Source organism: Balearica regulorum, chromosome 3, assembly GCF_011004875.1.
Source record: "Balearica regulorum gibbericeps isolate bBalReg1 chromosome 3, bBalReg1.pri, whole genome shotgun sequence".
NCBI lineage: Eukaryota > Metazoa > Chordata > Aves > Gruiformes > Gruidae > Balearica > Balearica regulorum.
This window is the reverse complement of record NC_046186.1, coordinates 92,989,867-93,006,643: the sequence shown is the minus strand read 5'-3', so window position 1 is coordinate 93,006,643 and position 16,777 is coordinate 92,989,867. Positions and strand designations below refer to the sequence as shown.

The following is a 16,777-nucleotide window of genomic DNA, read 5'->3' as shown; positions in this document are numbered from 1 at the left end:
ATCTGAGCCAATGCGGGCAACTTGGCTGCCTGCCTGAATGAGCGCTCACGTGATTCTTCGTGACAGACCTGCTGCAGAAGCAGCAACTTCAGCCTGGCAATGACCTCACGTGTCACTAATAACACCAGCTCTGTGAGAGACTATTCAGCTATACCCTCCATGCAGAAACAAAGTCATCGAAAGGACCCAAAGCAGGTAAAATTTAGTCTCAATGCAAATATCAGCTGCCTATACTGCATCTTCCATCAGGGCAAGTAAAGTCAATATACTCCAAAGAGTTTTCTACTCAATACTTTGCATTTAAAGGGGAAATTTCCAGAACGGTATCACTCTCATTAGACTTAAATCAAACCAATTACTCCTGTATGGAATTATGATTAAGAGGACTCTAAGATGAATTATCTACCATACAAATCCTTTTATACATACGCATTTCTGACAGCAAAGGAACAGTATTTATTTTAATTTGGCATACACCAGATACAGTTACTACCCTTGACTACTAAGCTATAGCCATAGAGCTATATATCATGCAAAATCTAATTCCCCAACCCCCACAAAGCACATACCTGAGTCGCAAGATCTTTTGGTAGGTGTGGTTAACGAGGCATGAGCTGTACCTGTGCATGGCCCACCTGGAAACAGAGAAGATCATATGTTTCAAAATACCACCTATAGTTAACATTTACAACCACACTAAGATTATACTTAGGAATATGAAACGCTGAGGAGCACTTGTCTTTGGAAAGCAAATATGGTGATAGTCTACTATTCTGTCCTTCACAGTCAAATCCAAATACGTGTTGTGCTGAAAAAATAGATGAGAAGTTGGGGAAAAAAGGACAAGTTATGTTACACTTTTGAAATATGTCAAGAGGCAGTTTTAGGAAAATATACACCGTAGTCGCAATTTTTCCAGTGTTGACAATGGTGCTGTTTACGTTGGAACAAAGCTAGAAATATATCTATCTAACCCACAAGTAACACAGGGAACAAAGCGATCGCTTCCCTGATGTTAACAGAAATCTTGTCATGGACTCCTGTGAGATAACGACTTTGCCTCTTATCTTGTTCTCATTATGTTTTCAAAGTGTGGCATGAGCATATGCTAACAAACTCTTCCCATGTTTTCAGGTGGGTTTTTATTGAACTCTGAACTCTTGCCCACTCATCTGGTATCCACTTGGTAGTAAATTGCTTTCTGGCTTTTTCTTAACACGCATCATGTTTGAAGAGTTCTCCAGAGATCTTGTTAAAGTAGCAACCAATTGAGTCTACTCAGCGACTTGCAGTAAAAATAAATAAATAAAAATACAACCTACATAATGATGCCAAGGCGAATTGACAGTAGCATTACCGGTGGCAATAACACATCATAGCTTTGATAATCAGATATTGTAAATTGGATGATGCTAGAGAGCCTGAAATTAAGTTAGATCTAGTAGAGTTTGGCTATCAAAACACCAATAATCAAGTTTGCGCTGGACTGCTGGCAATACAGCAGTACGATGCTGGCAATACAACAGAGCTTAGTATGACAGGATCAGCTTTAAGACAGGTCGCCACTCCCTGAAAAATACTTTCCCTCAGTCTTTGCGTATCTCGAAAGCAGCACTGTGGCTTTGGCAATGTTTCTCTCTCTCCAAATATTTTCAAGTCTGGACTGGTAGTACTGTTTATTTCTTTTTGCTTCTCTCCAAGATGCTCCCCCTTCAAGTTTGTTTTTCTTTTTTATTTTTCAGTAAGTACCAGGTCTTGGGTAACTTCGCCACCCCATAAAACTCATAGCACTGTAACACAACAAGAACGAAAAGAAACCTGCAACTGGGAAGGAAAGATGTGAAGGAATTATTTCAGAACATTTGATTTCAAAGAGCAAAGATCTCACAAGTTTGACACTTCCAGTTTTCCAGAGGACTGATAAACTTCTGTTCTCCCCAGAAGTCGCTCTGGCAACATACACCGTTTCACAACCGTGCAACAGGGGATCTTTAAAGGGGTGGTTACAAAACCCCACGGCGTTCACTAGGCCCTGGCCTGCAGTTAAGGGAAGCGAACCGGACACGGGAAACTAGCAAACACGACCTAGGAACAGGCTGTGTGTGACAGGCAGCTCCATCAGCAGCTGGCAGAAGTTAGAGACAGCGTCGTGAGGGACGGCTGATTTTGCAGGCTGGTTAGGAGGGAGCTGGTGACAAATGGCTGAAGCCCACAGGTAAGCGGAGGGCAGTGCCGGGGACCTCTCTGCAGAGTCCAGTCTGCATATGGGAAGAGCCAAGCTTGCCACTGCAGTGAGGAGGGCTGGGAAGCGCGGGGTGGATCCCTGCCCTGGCCAACAGGAAAATATCCCGGATGGGCAGATCAAGCATCCTGCTATCACCACGTTGGTGCCCATTCCAGGCATGACAGCATTGGCAAGCAACAACTACTGCTTTGCAACAGAAGTGGTCAAGTAAGCTCAAACCATTTTTCACAACATATCTTTTTCTAGGCTAGACTATAAAACATGAAAATATCAGCTTGATCAATGTTAGTCATGCCATTGTAAAAGGCTGCAAAAACGCCTAGTCTAGGCTTCAGTGCATTTGGGAAGAAAATCAATACTGCAACAGAACCCTTAACAAGTTTTCTATTGAAACCTTTTAGATAGTAAAAAAAAAAAAAAAAATAAAAATTACACAGCAGGTCTGTTAAGTCAGTTTTGACTGTCAAAGACCAGGTATACAGTATTTCATTTCAGTAAAGAATTTAAGTAAACAATATATGGAACAGCGTATGGAATATATCAAAATAAATACAGCAGGGTATGAAATTTCAATGAACTGACTTTAGATAACAGCTGCCTCTTAAGATGCAGCAGCTTCTCTTTAAATAATTTTAGTTACATTCTCCCAGTTTTCACTGGATAGACATTGACAGGCATCATCACTGCGGACTATCAAATAAGACTAATCATTGCAATTAGTGTACAGTAAATATTTACACTAGTTGAACCTTTCAGCATCCAACTAAACACAAGTTCTTTATTCTCACTCTCTAAAGTACAATAAGTTGGTATATATTCTGCACCTCCCTGTGTCAGAGTTCTTTTATTTAATCTTCCCTCATTAGGTATTACTTTCATATTGCTTTGATTTGTATAGCACAGCACCAGAATTTCAACAAAGAATATCTTGGGATCTGCATGCACGTATGCCAGTGCCTAATCACCAGCAAAGGCTGCTTGTCCTCTGCAGCACCTCCTTCTGCTACTGTTTTTGTTCTACCATTAAAAATGTCATGCATAATTCAGTACTATGTAGTATGGGCTTGGCTGTGCAATTCTAGGTGGAAGTCATTACATTGACTCTTTCGGTACACATAACAGCTAATGCAGGCATCTTTGTATGATTTGAAACAGGGCAGCATATTTCCCACAGCTTTGATAAAAATTCTGCATGAAAGAAAAGTCAGATAACAGCAGACCACCAGTCCTTGGTGATACACAAAGGGAGGCTTATTACTTAGCACAATTCAGGATATATCTGCACCTCCATACCCAAAAAAATAGTGTTGCAAGGGAATTTAACTGTGGTACATAAAACACTTCAGTGCACAGTGAAAGGCCACACATGTCTAGCTTCTAACATAACCCACAGGGCTGTCGACCACTATTTTTTCTCAGCACAAACAAGAGATTAAAATGGAAGAATAAAGTTATCTTTCTACTCTATATCCAATTAACAGATTAAACAATAGCTTCTGCTCCTATCTTTTTCCAGTCTATGGCTTCTGGCATTTGCAACTCCACTTCCAAACAAAAGTAGCCACTGTCCAGCAATAATGTAATCCCAAGAGAAGATTAAAAATGCAAAACCACTAAAAGCTACTGAAGAAAATAGGATAATTGTGAGAATCACCAAGCTTGCAAATTCAAAACAGAATTAACAAAGGACAAAACAAGATCCTTTAATTTCAACATTATTATGCATTAAAACAAAAGGTCTTGTTAATTTAGCTGCTAGTTTTGGCTTCTGATACCCCTACCCTTCTGTAACTTACTGTTAACTGTACTCTAAATATATCAGTTTGGAAAAACAGGTTCAAACCCAGTTTCTCTAACTCTCTAAAGTTGTAAAATTTTAGGTATTACTTATACATACATGTTAATATTGTTATTGTTTACTATTATAGATGATTATAATTTCTATATGTTTAAATTGACCTGTCAAACAGCTTTGTGCGTTGTCCACCTCCCTTCCTGAAGGACCGTAACAATTGCCACGTAGCACCGGCCCTCCAAGACATACCCTGACTCAGGGTAACTTCTTGTTTCCCCTTCCTGAACTCTTTTGTAAAGTGAAGTGATTCCAACTCAGTCAGAACTTCCTGTGCAGGAAAAAGGGAAGTACCAGGGGAACCCCTCTCTTCTTGCTGTTCAAGGAAGTGCTAAGTTTGAACCCAGCGTATGGCTCAGGTGTATTTGGACAGCACATGGAAGCACTTACTGAGTAGAGATGCAGAATGGAGTGGAACCAAGCTGGTACAAGAGTACAAAGCCTAAGATTACAATAACACACTGAAATGATTACAGACAACACAAAAACTGCAAGCCAGGTAAGGAACAAACATGAAAAATAAGCAAAGGAGCCTGCAGCTCAGTAATACTTAATCCGAGTGACATAAGTGTGCCCGAACGCTGCTTGGAGCTCTCGGTACTGTGATGGTTCCTTCCCAGGAACAGCACAGCAACACCCACACGCAATGGCTTGGAAGAAGGCAATTTCCTTGGACAGCAGTGTTGTAGCCAGGACAGGGAGAATTTCATGGCTATCTGCAATAAGAACCCACCTTTGGAAACCTGTCCAAACCAGTAACCTAGTTGTGCGTTTCCTGAATCGGTAGAGATACGGTCTAATTACTCTACACAATTGAGTTTGAGAACAGTCATCGATTACAAACACCAATATATAAACAAACGGAAGCATAAATCTCTGAATTCGGGCTGTGCAGCGTACACTCTCTTTAAAGGAAAAAAGCAAAAGAACCTTACAGCACTTAAGAATGGCTTGTTGGCTGCAGAATGGGCAAGCTGCATGGTAACTTATGTCATTACTGAACAGGTAAGTGGATTATATCACATACGAACACATACTTTTTAAATTATTAAATTTTGCACATCTACCATTATTTACTTTTGTGGATTCTTATCTACATGCAGCTTTTGGAGAAGGAAGTGAAACCTGGGCTCCTTGCTGGTGCTGAACGGCTGGTAAATTTAATAACTAAGGAAGTAAACAGAGGCAGGATTCAGATTTCACTTTTTCCCCTGCTATTGTCTCACACCATTACCTGCTTTTCCTCAGTTTCCTCATTTGTAAAATAGACACGACACCTTCCTACTTTATAGGTGTAAGTTGAAGTATAAAAATGTGCTTTTGAAACCAGTAGTTAAATTATATTTTTATAAATAATTTTTATGTAACCTTGATAGCCGTGCAGCTCTAACCCACATTTTTCTTATGTGGCTGTGTTTCTGTTTCATATTCCATGGGGTCCTTTCACTTTAATAAATGGGACCCTAGGATACACTGTCTACTCTGCAGTGTGAAGCGACTATAAATCAGAGTGAACAATTAACAGTGCTACTATTCTGCTAGTCTTCATTATGGTTCAAAATTATCATGCCACAGACGTGGAAAGAAGTGCTTATTTCATAAATCTACACGCCAGATCTTTGCTTAAGATGTCAGAAGAACCAGAAGTGTTCTTTAAATGAAATTGGGACTGTAGGGATGAGACTGAAACTTACAGAAAGATCCTCATGCCATGAAACGATGATGAAGGTGACACTGCTACTAGACACCATTTTGTTCAAATTTCTAACTGCCTATATGTTCTGTTCTGGCATTTCTCAAAAGACAACTCAAATAGCCCACAACTCATTATGGTTTTGTATTTGAAAGCATTCTTGCAAATTCCCGGAGAAAAAGTGTTTGCATTGATGCTAAAAAAAAAAAAAGCGTTCATTTTGTGATAGTTAAAATCCAGGTTTGATGACAGTCCAAATGAAAAACTGAGTTACTGTGAATTTTAACATCAAAAACAGTACCAAAAGGCTATTTGTACATAGCATCTAATAAAAACAAGGCTAAAAACATATCTGAAGATGTAAAACACCCTTTACTATTATCTAACCCAATAAAAAGCCTGAGAAAATAACTAGTTCTTATTCTGTGGCACAGAAATCCAAAGATGACTGTAATATCAAAACCCAGCCATGTTCATATTCTATATTACAGGTGTATCCCCACTTAGTCTCACACAAAGCCCACAAAATTGAGTACAAGAAAGAAAGAACACATGACAATCTTGTGAGTTGATAAGGAAAATTATAATTATTCATCATCACCTAGCTGCAGCTTTCTCAGTTATGTTTGGGTACAAGTTTAGTTGCAATATTAAATCATGTGGGTCAGGTAGGCTAGTTTTGTAGCTCAGCATAATTTTAACAGTTACTGCATTCTTTTGGATCAGGAAAAACCTACAAATCAGTATCAGAATAAATCAAGTTAGCAACAAAGCAAATTATTTTCTGCAACCATCTATGACAATTAAGACAAAAATAGGCAGCCAGATTGGTCTATTTATACATTGAATACTTTATAGAAGTGGGTATGCATATAACTTCCAGCCAAGGATAAGCCAGAAAATAAAGTTACCCATAACCAGAATTCAAAAAGAAAATAGGCTGTACAACACTGATTCTTACTGCAATGAGCCACTGAATTCTCAAAGCCAGACCATTGCAAAAAGCATACAGTGGACAGCATACAAGAGCAACTGTCATTTTAGAAATCACTGTCCTTATTTAAAAGGCACAAAACGCAATTAAGGATATCAATGACAATAATTCAATATATGAAGTATTTTCAGAGCATACATAGGAAAAGCTGTCATCTCTGCTGACAAACCCAGGCAAAATGCAAAAACTGTAAAGTCGTCATAAACTGGTAGAAACCTTTTGCATAGTGTCAGAGAGAAGGCCACTCAACAAAAAGAAAACAAAAGATGCCCTTGTTTATCCATTTTTTCATAAGGTTACGTTGAAAAAACTGATGTAAGATTTTTTTTTTATTATTCCAAAGACAGAAAAAATATCATTACTTTTCTAGTATTATAGTCTATGTGGCTTTTTACACAGTCATGCTTCAACAAGCCATGAAATTCAGAGTATAAACATCCAAGAGGTGCAGTAGAGAAAACAATCTCTCACCTTTCTGCCAGAGATCTTTTACAGAAGCCTGGTGCATCTCTGTCTCAGATGTAGTGTGCTTTATGTACATAAAGTAAGTTCACCAAAATAATTTCATAATTGGGGGTATTTCAGTACTTGCAGCACATGCAAATGCTTAATAGAACAATGCTTTAAAGCATTCTTCAAACTTGTCTTGCAAATTTAAGTGTGTGACATAAATTAAGGATTTTTTAAACATAAACAGTTCAAATTCTGGAGCCAAAATTTATAGGCATTCAGTCCTGAAAATTCACATTTAGGTATCTAAAATTCAGAGGTAAGGTATGGTCAGTGATCATCACCACCTTTCTGGGCTGAAATCTCCAATGTATTTTCTGACAATTACAACAATATCTCACATTTTTGTGTATCCTCTTATAAAGTCTTCAATGTAGAAATGTAGAGTATTTAACTGTTCTAGAAACATCAGATATTCCTTTTGTCCTTTTTCAATTGTGGTTCTTGCTAATTCAAGGAGGCCAGGAAGAGTTAAGCACATAATTAAAATAAAATCATGTCAACCAAAGCTAAGAACTACTGAAATATCAAATCTGATCCAGCTGCCAGAGTCAGAGTTGTTCACACTGACATTTCTCCTGTCACATAACAACACAGTTAGTTTTAAACCTGCACAGCATCAGGTCTACTCATATAGTGACAGAAAAATAAAGTGACAGCCCCAAAGAAAGCAATGAAGGCCTGAAACTAAGCAAAATTATTCCATGTGCAGTGTGACCTTTTCTTTATCAAAATACATAGAACCTTCCTTAATAAGCTAATTTTTTTTTAAAGAGTGCTGGTAGCTGGAGGTAGGGGGAGAGAGAGAGAGAAGTGAATGCCATTATCAAATCCTTTTTTCCCCCCTGTATGTTAAAAATAAACAAAACCCCTGCCTGCCCACTAAGAAAAGGAAATCTTTGCCTGAGCCACCAGCTCATACGGTGACTGACACTGACATAACTACCATTAGGACCTCCTACGTAAGGGGTGAGAGGGGATGGAAGGAAAAAATGAGAATAGATGAAAACTATACAAAAACTTGAACAGGGAAACATCGGCACATAAAGCAGCAGCAGCAGCACAAAAGTTTAACCATCTGTTAAGAAACAGATCATTAAATTCCAGACAAATCGAGACTTAGTAAACCTATACCAATACCAATGTACTCCTTGTTTGCAAAAGTTTATTTCAGAAAACTTACTGCAACTGATGAGACCTGAAGGTTCTGGATAGAAAAAGGCAACTCAAGAAGCATATGTGGGAGGGAAAACAAAAAAAATTCTTAGAATGTTTTTCCACCCCCTAAATTGCAACAGCATTTTTTTTTTTAAATTGGTGCTGAGTAATACTTCACAAAAACAAAAGTTTTTTAACATAAAAAAATGTGAAGGAGGAAAAAAAAAAAAAGTCCTGAAGCTTGCATCACTGTCTCTGGGCATAAATCTTCAACACATTTTTTTGACTGTAACTGTAAGAGTGAGAACTACCTTTCATCTACTAGGGGGAGATATATTAATCAGCAAAGCAGCCACTGAGGTAGGTGATTGTTCAAGAACTGAGGGTGGCAGGAGATGGAAAGTCACTACGACCTGGTTGTGCACATAGGACACTCAGGAATGGAAATGCAACTCTCTCAGAAAATCAAAACAGTAACAAAACAAGGCAGAAATACTTGTACATTGTCAAATTGAACTCCTGCAAAATCCAGTCCACGGAACTTTTCTCCTACATCATCATTTTGTGTTAAAAAAGAAAATGGCTACTTGAAAACGAGTACAAAAAAACCCCTCTTTCCCTGACACAAAAAATTCCCTTTCATGAATCTTACCACATGAGATTTCTAAGATTCTCTTCAGTTGTCATAACATGAATGGCATTTGTTAATTGCCTGAAGGACTTGCTGTGAGACTGTCCAATCTGTTTACCCTATGGACTCAAGTACAATAGCAAATGTCTTGAAGTGAGACTCTTCTCAAAAGCTCGAAAGGGAAGAGAAGGGAGTGGAACGCACCATGAGAATCCTTCCGGAGTACTCCAATCTTTCCACGCTTTGATAGGGATTAGCATAATGATCCCATGCATTGATTTCTGGTGAATTACCGCAATTCTATTCAGAACAGTACGTAGCTGTACATCATCACACGGCACTGCAAAATATCAATCTCTGAAGAACACTGCTGTAATGAGAGCAGTGCATGTTTTATAGGACTTGCTGCAAAATAAATAAATATTGCGCAGAAAAAGACACCCTCAAATTAAAATCAAAGAGACATTTAAAGTTGGGGCATTCTTCATTACGGGAAAGAATCTTCCACGCTGAGGCCATTATCCATCAGAAAAGCTCCATCTGTGTATAATTATTTCTGATAAATGATATTAAGCTTCATTAAAGAGATAGCAGGGATGTGAGAGAAGACAGAGAGCTCAAGCTGTAAATAAATCTCTCCACTGTATTTCACTTAAATCACCCCAGCAGGAAGTCATAAAGAATTTTTTTTATAGGCAGTATTTTCAAATGCTCTGCAGGCTGTGCTGCCAAATATCCATCACCTTCAATGTATGTTCACAAGCTTACAGCAATTCAGGACGAAGGACACTATTTAATTTCCTTCCATCTTTCCCATCCCTGTAATTACCTTCCTGCTTACCCCCAAGTCCTCCTTAGCCACAACAGAAACACTTTGCTGTATAACACAATTTAATTCCTCACTGAACATTTTTTCAGAAAACCTGACCCAGTAAGCACTGGAGAAGCACCCTGTAACACCGAGGTGTAGATCCTGGCTAATAAGCCAGCAGAGGTGCTCGAGCCCCCTGCCCTGTGAAGGCCCAGCTGTGTTGTTGAAGCATAATGTTTTGCTCAGTTCTCTAGGAAGGTTGGTTTAAGGCTTTGTTTTTATGGCAGGCTACAGGTTTCCCCTGAAGAAGCGCTGGGCAGAAGGAAGAGATGATGGGTGGTCAGCAGCAACTGCTTAAGCGAAGGAGAAACAAGCGTTACACGGCAAGTTTACTCTTATTACAAAAGCTGGTATCAGAACGCTCACATTCGAACCCTGCTGTATTTCTGACACTATTCTCACATCCAGAAAGAAAACAGTAACTCAATTTAAAGATTTTAGTTACTCTAATAAACTACCACAATCCCAAAATGACACTTTGTGCTTTGTCCATAGCCAATATGCCTAAATAAAAATATGTATGGAAACTCTGCATACCTGTAAACAGAATAAACACTTCAGCAACTCAGCAAAACCATCCTATGCAAATAGTTAACACAACTGAAAACAAGGGTAGCATATCAAAGATTTTTAGTCCTACAGCTTTATCAGCACTGTTATTTCCAGCAGTTGCCTCAATGTTGAGGAACTGGAGTAGCACGCTCAGATTTCCTACTAAAAAATAAGCATGTTTTTCTAGCAACATGTGCGTCTATTCACCAGCCACGACAAAATAAACTCAGCTCAAGAGGGATTCTCTCCACTCAGCATCTTCTAAAACAAAGCTACAGCTGGAGGAAAATGAAATTACAAATTACACATTTGAGCTTAAGTTGTAGAATGCAGATTTTAAAACTCAATATATTAGACAAAGGATGAACTTACATAGAGGTTGGGAATAATTTTAAAGAGACAATTTTATCTCACTGTGTTTGATAATCTTCGACATCTTAACTTACCTTAAGGGAGAATTTTTGCCTGACAGGGTTCAATAAAGAAGAAAGATGGGTCATGCAAGAAGACATGGATTACCATATGAAACTTAAGTTTCATGCAAGTAACCTAGGAGCAGTCTAGATAAACATGCATTACATTCAGTACAGTATTATGTGCAACTGCAGTAATTAAAAACCCAAAGGTTTTAAAGTCAAATTTCACAAGATACTGGTGTTTATCCTAGAATATATATATTAATTTACTAGTAATGTGAGAAGGAGTTTCTCAAAATAACTGTGCTTCAAAATTGTAATTAAATTGTATACTACAGTTCAAACAGCTGTAAATATAGTAAGAAACTCCTGCGACCTCTTTTAACTTTTCTGCAGTTAAAGCCATCAATGTCTATTTTGTGAGTAACTTCTAACCTTTCCCTTTGCCCCAAAAGATGGGCCATTTACTTACAAAGGGAGTCAGTAAAACCTAAGCCTGAGAACAAAACGTTTATGCCTTCTTTGCTGTCGCTTAGGACTTGTGCACTTACATTCCTCTTTGCTCGGTGAAGTTACATTCAGTTCTGTCAAAAGTTGCTGGTTGGAGTTAGTGGCCTGCGTGGTTAGAGAGGTATTGCTGTTGTCACTGTTTGTTTCTCCAGAGAACAAATCTGACTGGCTGTTGCTTGTGCTGGGAGTCGAGTCATCATCTGGCTGCTTCTTCTGGAAATCTATCAAAACCAAGATTTCATACATCATCCCACTTGCTCAATCTAATCACTTGATTATATGCAAAAACCCAGCATAACAAAAAAAACCCCAAAACACTGCTAAAGGTGTCATAATTCTCATGATTTAACTCCTATGACACAGAGTTAGAGTGGCCTTCAAGTTTTTATTTCAGATATAAGTATCTTAAAAGTTTTTTTTAAACAATGAACAATTTCAGAACTACACAAAGTCCTTGTTTCCACAGCCGTTCGAGAGCATCCAAAGCTTACCTCTGCAGGTATCAGTATACGGCACACGGCGTAATTTTAAAAATATTTCACACAAAGCACGTACAAAAGCATAAGGGAGCAAACATTCGATGAGGGAAGAACCAAGGCATGTAATACAAGTATAAGGAAAGGTTACACTTCTCTAAAAACAATACTACTCACTGCTGTTACACAAAATCCCACCAGTAACAGTTTTGGCGAAGCTAGTGTAGACAGCGATGGTTCTAGGTTAGCATGGGGGAGCCTTTGCATCATTTGTTTGACAAGGGCTTAGGGGGGTGGGGTGTGTGTGCACGTGTAGAGTTCTTCCTTCCTCCTTCCTTCTCTTACTCCAACATTGGTGTTAAAAGTTGCTCATTGATCTATGACTGTAGAGTTAGATATGGGAAGTAAATCACTACAATGCATTGAAGTTATGTACCAATGATTTGGCTTCAAAGCTTTCTTTCTTTTTTTTTTTTTTCTTTTTTTCTTTTTGGTCAGCAAGTGTCAAGTCACACTAAGTCACCAAACTGCCCCCATAGTCCAAATTCCATGTCTTTGCTAGATGCCATCCTCAGGCTTACCTTGCCTCCAAAGCAGATTCAGGTTTGAGGGGAAATACTCTTTTACCTCTTTAAGTGTAAATCCTGTCTTGAGGGCTTTTTCCCAAACCCAAAGTCCTGATACCTGATTGATTACAGCATTAGTCTCAGTTCCTACCAGCTACACTACTGGATTTCAATCTGGCACAGCTCTGCCACTGGATACCCCCAGGGAACATCCCTCCCAGCCAAGTGGATTTTGGTTTGCTTAACATACAGTTATTCCCACAATGCAAAGGCACCTCTTCCTTGTAAAGAGACAGCTGAGGGTGAAGTGCACCACCCCTTGGTACTCCTAAATACTTTGGTTTGTTTTTTAAAATGACATACAAAGGCAGAATTTATTCATTATGCAAACACACAGTAAATCAGTATTCAGTTGCTCATTATTATGTCATGACAGAGAAGAAGACAGAGCAGTCCATAAATATTTGCAGATGGTGACATGTTAGAAGCACAGGTCGCCAACATGACTCACTGGGATTGGGACGCACTACACTCAAACAGTCCCCAAATGCTGATTTAGTATTTGGGTGATTTGCCAGAGAAATTAAGCTGTAACTTCTGCTGTGGAAGAGTCAGCCAGAAGTCCAGCTTGGAGAGGAACAAGCTCAAAGCCAGGGAGGAGGAAGTCGGCAGACAGGAAATCATCCACCTCCACAATACAGCTCTGAAAAAACGGTGGGATGCTCTTTGTCAGGGATGAGATCCTGGACCCAGGAAGACCTCCTACTCAGGCCTTACTAGTCATGAACAATGTTTCACCCAATTTGGGCTCCTGAATATTATTAGTGTGTTTGTGCACTCAAGAAAGCTTCAAGCACTTGGGATTCTGCACCAGCCACAATCAGGCAGCTGCAGCAATTGTAACTGGAGCCACCACCCCAGAAGACACCCAACTCTTCACACCTCTACCGAGGCCACAGTCCTGACAGAAGGGGAGCTCACAGCTGGAGATGTTTTGGGAACTGCCCATCTATAAATAACCAGTACAGAAAATAAAGAAAATCTCACACATTGCCTGCAAATATAAGGTGGCTACAAATTTTAAGTGTTTTACGTGAGACTGCATTCATGGCAGTGCACAGAAGTAAAGCTGCGTTGTGTGCATGTCTCAGAAATAGGAGCAACTCCATCTTCAAGGAGCAGAGCAAAAATAATGGTTATGCTCAATATTATACACTGTAAGCAATCTATAAAATGCATTAAAAATAAAGTGTAGAGTTACAGGACAGCAATAGACACTATGAAATATATTAAAATTCAGAAAGTTAAAAATTCTCAGCCAGTATATTTTTTTTTTTGCTAGATAGTTGCAAATATTCTACTCAGGCTGCACTAGCTCAGTGTCATCCACAAAAGGCATTTACAGAAAAACGTAAAACATTTTTACAAAATGGTCTCTATAATAAAAGTCCTGACAGCCCTTTAATGATAGCATGGTAAGTGCTAGTGCTACACTGTGCCTCCCAAAGCTGCAAGTTTAAGAGCACACGGACCAAGGAAGGTTTTTTTTTTACCCCTGATAAACTACTCACTTTTGCAACCTATTGATAAATTCTCCAGCTTCAAAGAGAGCATAAAAGGCTGTCAAAAACGGTCATTCAGTGACATCATTTCCCAGCAAGCTTACTACTTGAAACAGTTCAGAGCTGTCACACAGCGGCAAAATCCACCATGGCAGTTATGCTCTTTGCCTTCACGAATCCAGGACCTCATGGTCAGAAGTAACTGTCACTCAGACCGCAAATCACCTAACTTTCCAAAAAGTCTTAGACTGTGCAGTTCTGTGGAACATGAGAACATTTCCCATCCCCCTTTTTTAACCCCTTTTTCACTGCAGACGAGTACTTGAGGAAAGTGTTGAGACTGCTGATCTCGAGTGCCTGAGACATACTAACTGTAACTGGAGTTATACTACTTACTTACACTGCAGCAAATTATTAACAGTTGCCTTAGCAATGTGGTGTCAACAGCAATACAGGACCTATTCAGTAACATAGCTTATATCATAAATTTGACCTAAATTATCAATGGTTTTCTGAAATACTGCTTTATGATTTGTGGTTGAGTATTTACCTGAGAGAAAGACATATCTAATGACAGACTGGATGAGCTGTATTATACTTGTGCATATCAGTGGATGGCATTTGGCTGCTGTTAACCAGGACTCTCGTTAACACAAATAACTTGCAGATCACCTTGATCTCCCCCCGAAAGCACAATAAAAGCTGGCAACAATTACAGGAGAGCTGTGTCTGAATAAATCCGGTTAAGCCTTAACTGCTTAACAAATAAAACGAAAATACACACACAATACAGGCAAGACCCTGGCAAGTTTTGAAGGGGAGGCTTTACTCTGATTAAAATCAGAATGTCATTCTGTTGACAGAACAATGACCTCTCCTAATCGTCTCAACTAGGAAAAAATAGAGCAAGATTTGGCAAGGCATTAATCATCATTTCCAGAAGTTTCTATTTAACTAGAGATACGTGCAAAACACTTTCATTTAAATGAATTTTTTCCTACATTTTTACTGAGACTTTGACCACGTTAGCAAAACCTGTACCAAAATGCACAATGTCTGAGCAAAAATCCATCAAATCCACCTTCCCCTTTCCTAGTTAATGAGATGCAACTTTAACTTTTTACAGAAACTTCAACTGGTACACAAGTTTAGTGAAATAAACTTTCTCCATTTGTCAGAAAATATGTTTTCTTTTTCTTCTCAACATTGTCCCCTTTTCTCCACTGCCTTCAGGTTTGGGGGTTTTTTTTGGTGGTGGTGCTTGTGGGATTTTTTTTAAAGTGCAGGATATCCTGGTGTTAGTTACAAGGTGGAGCCAGCACCAAGATAAAATGTGCTAATTAGCCATTTCCTGCACAGGGGAATAACAGAAGGAAAGATCTCTCAATAAAATGCATGAAATACATCCAATAAACTATTATTGCATGGTAGAGAAGCTGCTGTAGTAAGGAGCAACACTGCCAGTCTTCTAGCTCCAAAATCCTTTTGCTTTGTTGAGTTTAAGGGTTGCACCTCAACTAGCTGAGCAGGAGCAGAAAATCTCAGGCAGGGCTCTCATGCACTGGATGTTAATAGTTAAAAGTGTTGGGTTTGTTCTGTTACTTTGGATTTCTTTGCAAGCAAAACAACAACTATGTGCATATATAGACATGATACAAATATTTTGTATTCTAGATATACACAACAAATTCAAATAGTTTAGACTAAAACAAAGGCAAGAAGCCAGATTTGTTCCCAGGCTTCAGAAGACAAGTTCTTTTGCAAGGCAATCTTTCATCTACCTGTATTCATAAAATAACTCTGATAACGAAACCTTTACAGCTTCCAATTCTAACCCATAAAACCAGGAGGTGCCACACAAAATCACATCTTCTGCACGGGACAAACTCCCTCGTACGTTTGTCCAGTTACTGTTCCCAGGTTAGGGCGAGCAACCAGCAAGAGCCCATCTTCCCAATATGTTCATTTCACCCATTACCTCGAGATCAAACTAACAAATATTTAGAACACCCAACCTCTTCCATCACCTAAAATAATCCTGATTCTGTAACACAAATAAAATCAGGCACTCCCAATTCCAGTATTTAGTTTAGCCATCAATATCCAATAAAATGCCTAAGGAAATATTGAGCCCTCAACTTCTGCTTAACGGTAAGGGGTCTGTAACTAAGCAGGGAACAACCCTTCAGCTTCTGGTACGTAACTTACGTGATTACAATCAGTTGAAACTTTGCAGTAAAGGCAAATATGAGCAATATCAGCATGTCAGAGCATTTTATTCTGAAAAAGACAGGCATGTCAAAATATTACATGAAATGATTTGATACTAAGCCAGAGCTTTTTCTCATTTGCACTCATGCTATGGTATAAAAATCACAAAATTTATGAAACTCCCAAAGGGTCTTAAATGTAAACTCTCCTTTTGGCTTATTTTAAGGGTCAAGGTTACAAACACTTCTTATTTTTTGGTCCGTAACAGATGTTTTCATTAGAAAAAAATTTAAAAAAATAAATTACTGATGTTGCAAGAAGCATCAGAGTAAACAGCATGCTAAAAGTAGAGAATTAGAGTCTTTAAAGTAATTATTTTGGTTGATAGGCAATATTATACCACTCCTTTACTCTTTGGTCCTACAGCTCCCATAACTTAGTAGTGTGAACTGACAAAAAAGTTATTTGGAGATTGTTTGCTTCTAACGTTGCATTAAATGTGCTGCTTCCACATTTTTTATTACCAGAGC

The 16,777-nt window shown here is 38.7% G+C and overlaps 1 protein-coding gene across 1 annotated transcript in view; it reads right to left on the bottom strand.

Moving 5' to 3' along the window:
• ZFAND3 (zinc finger AN1-type containing 3) overlaps positions 1-16,777 on the bottom strand; it is a 135,629-nt gene that overhangs the window by 33,778 nt on the left and 85,074 nt on the right. The window contains 2 exon segments of the mRNA XM_075749007.1: positions 570-635; positions 11,474-11,653. Of these exon segments, the coding sequence (XP_075605122.1) occupies positions 570-635; positions 11,474-11,653 (246 nt within the window).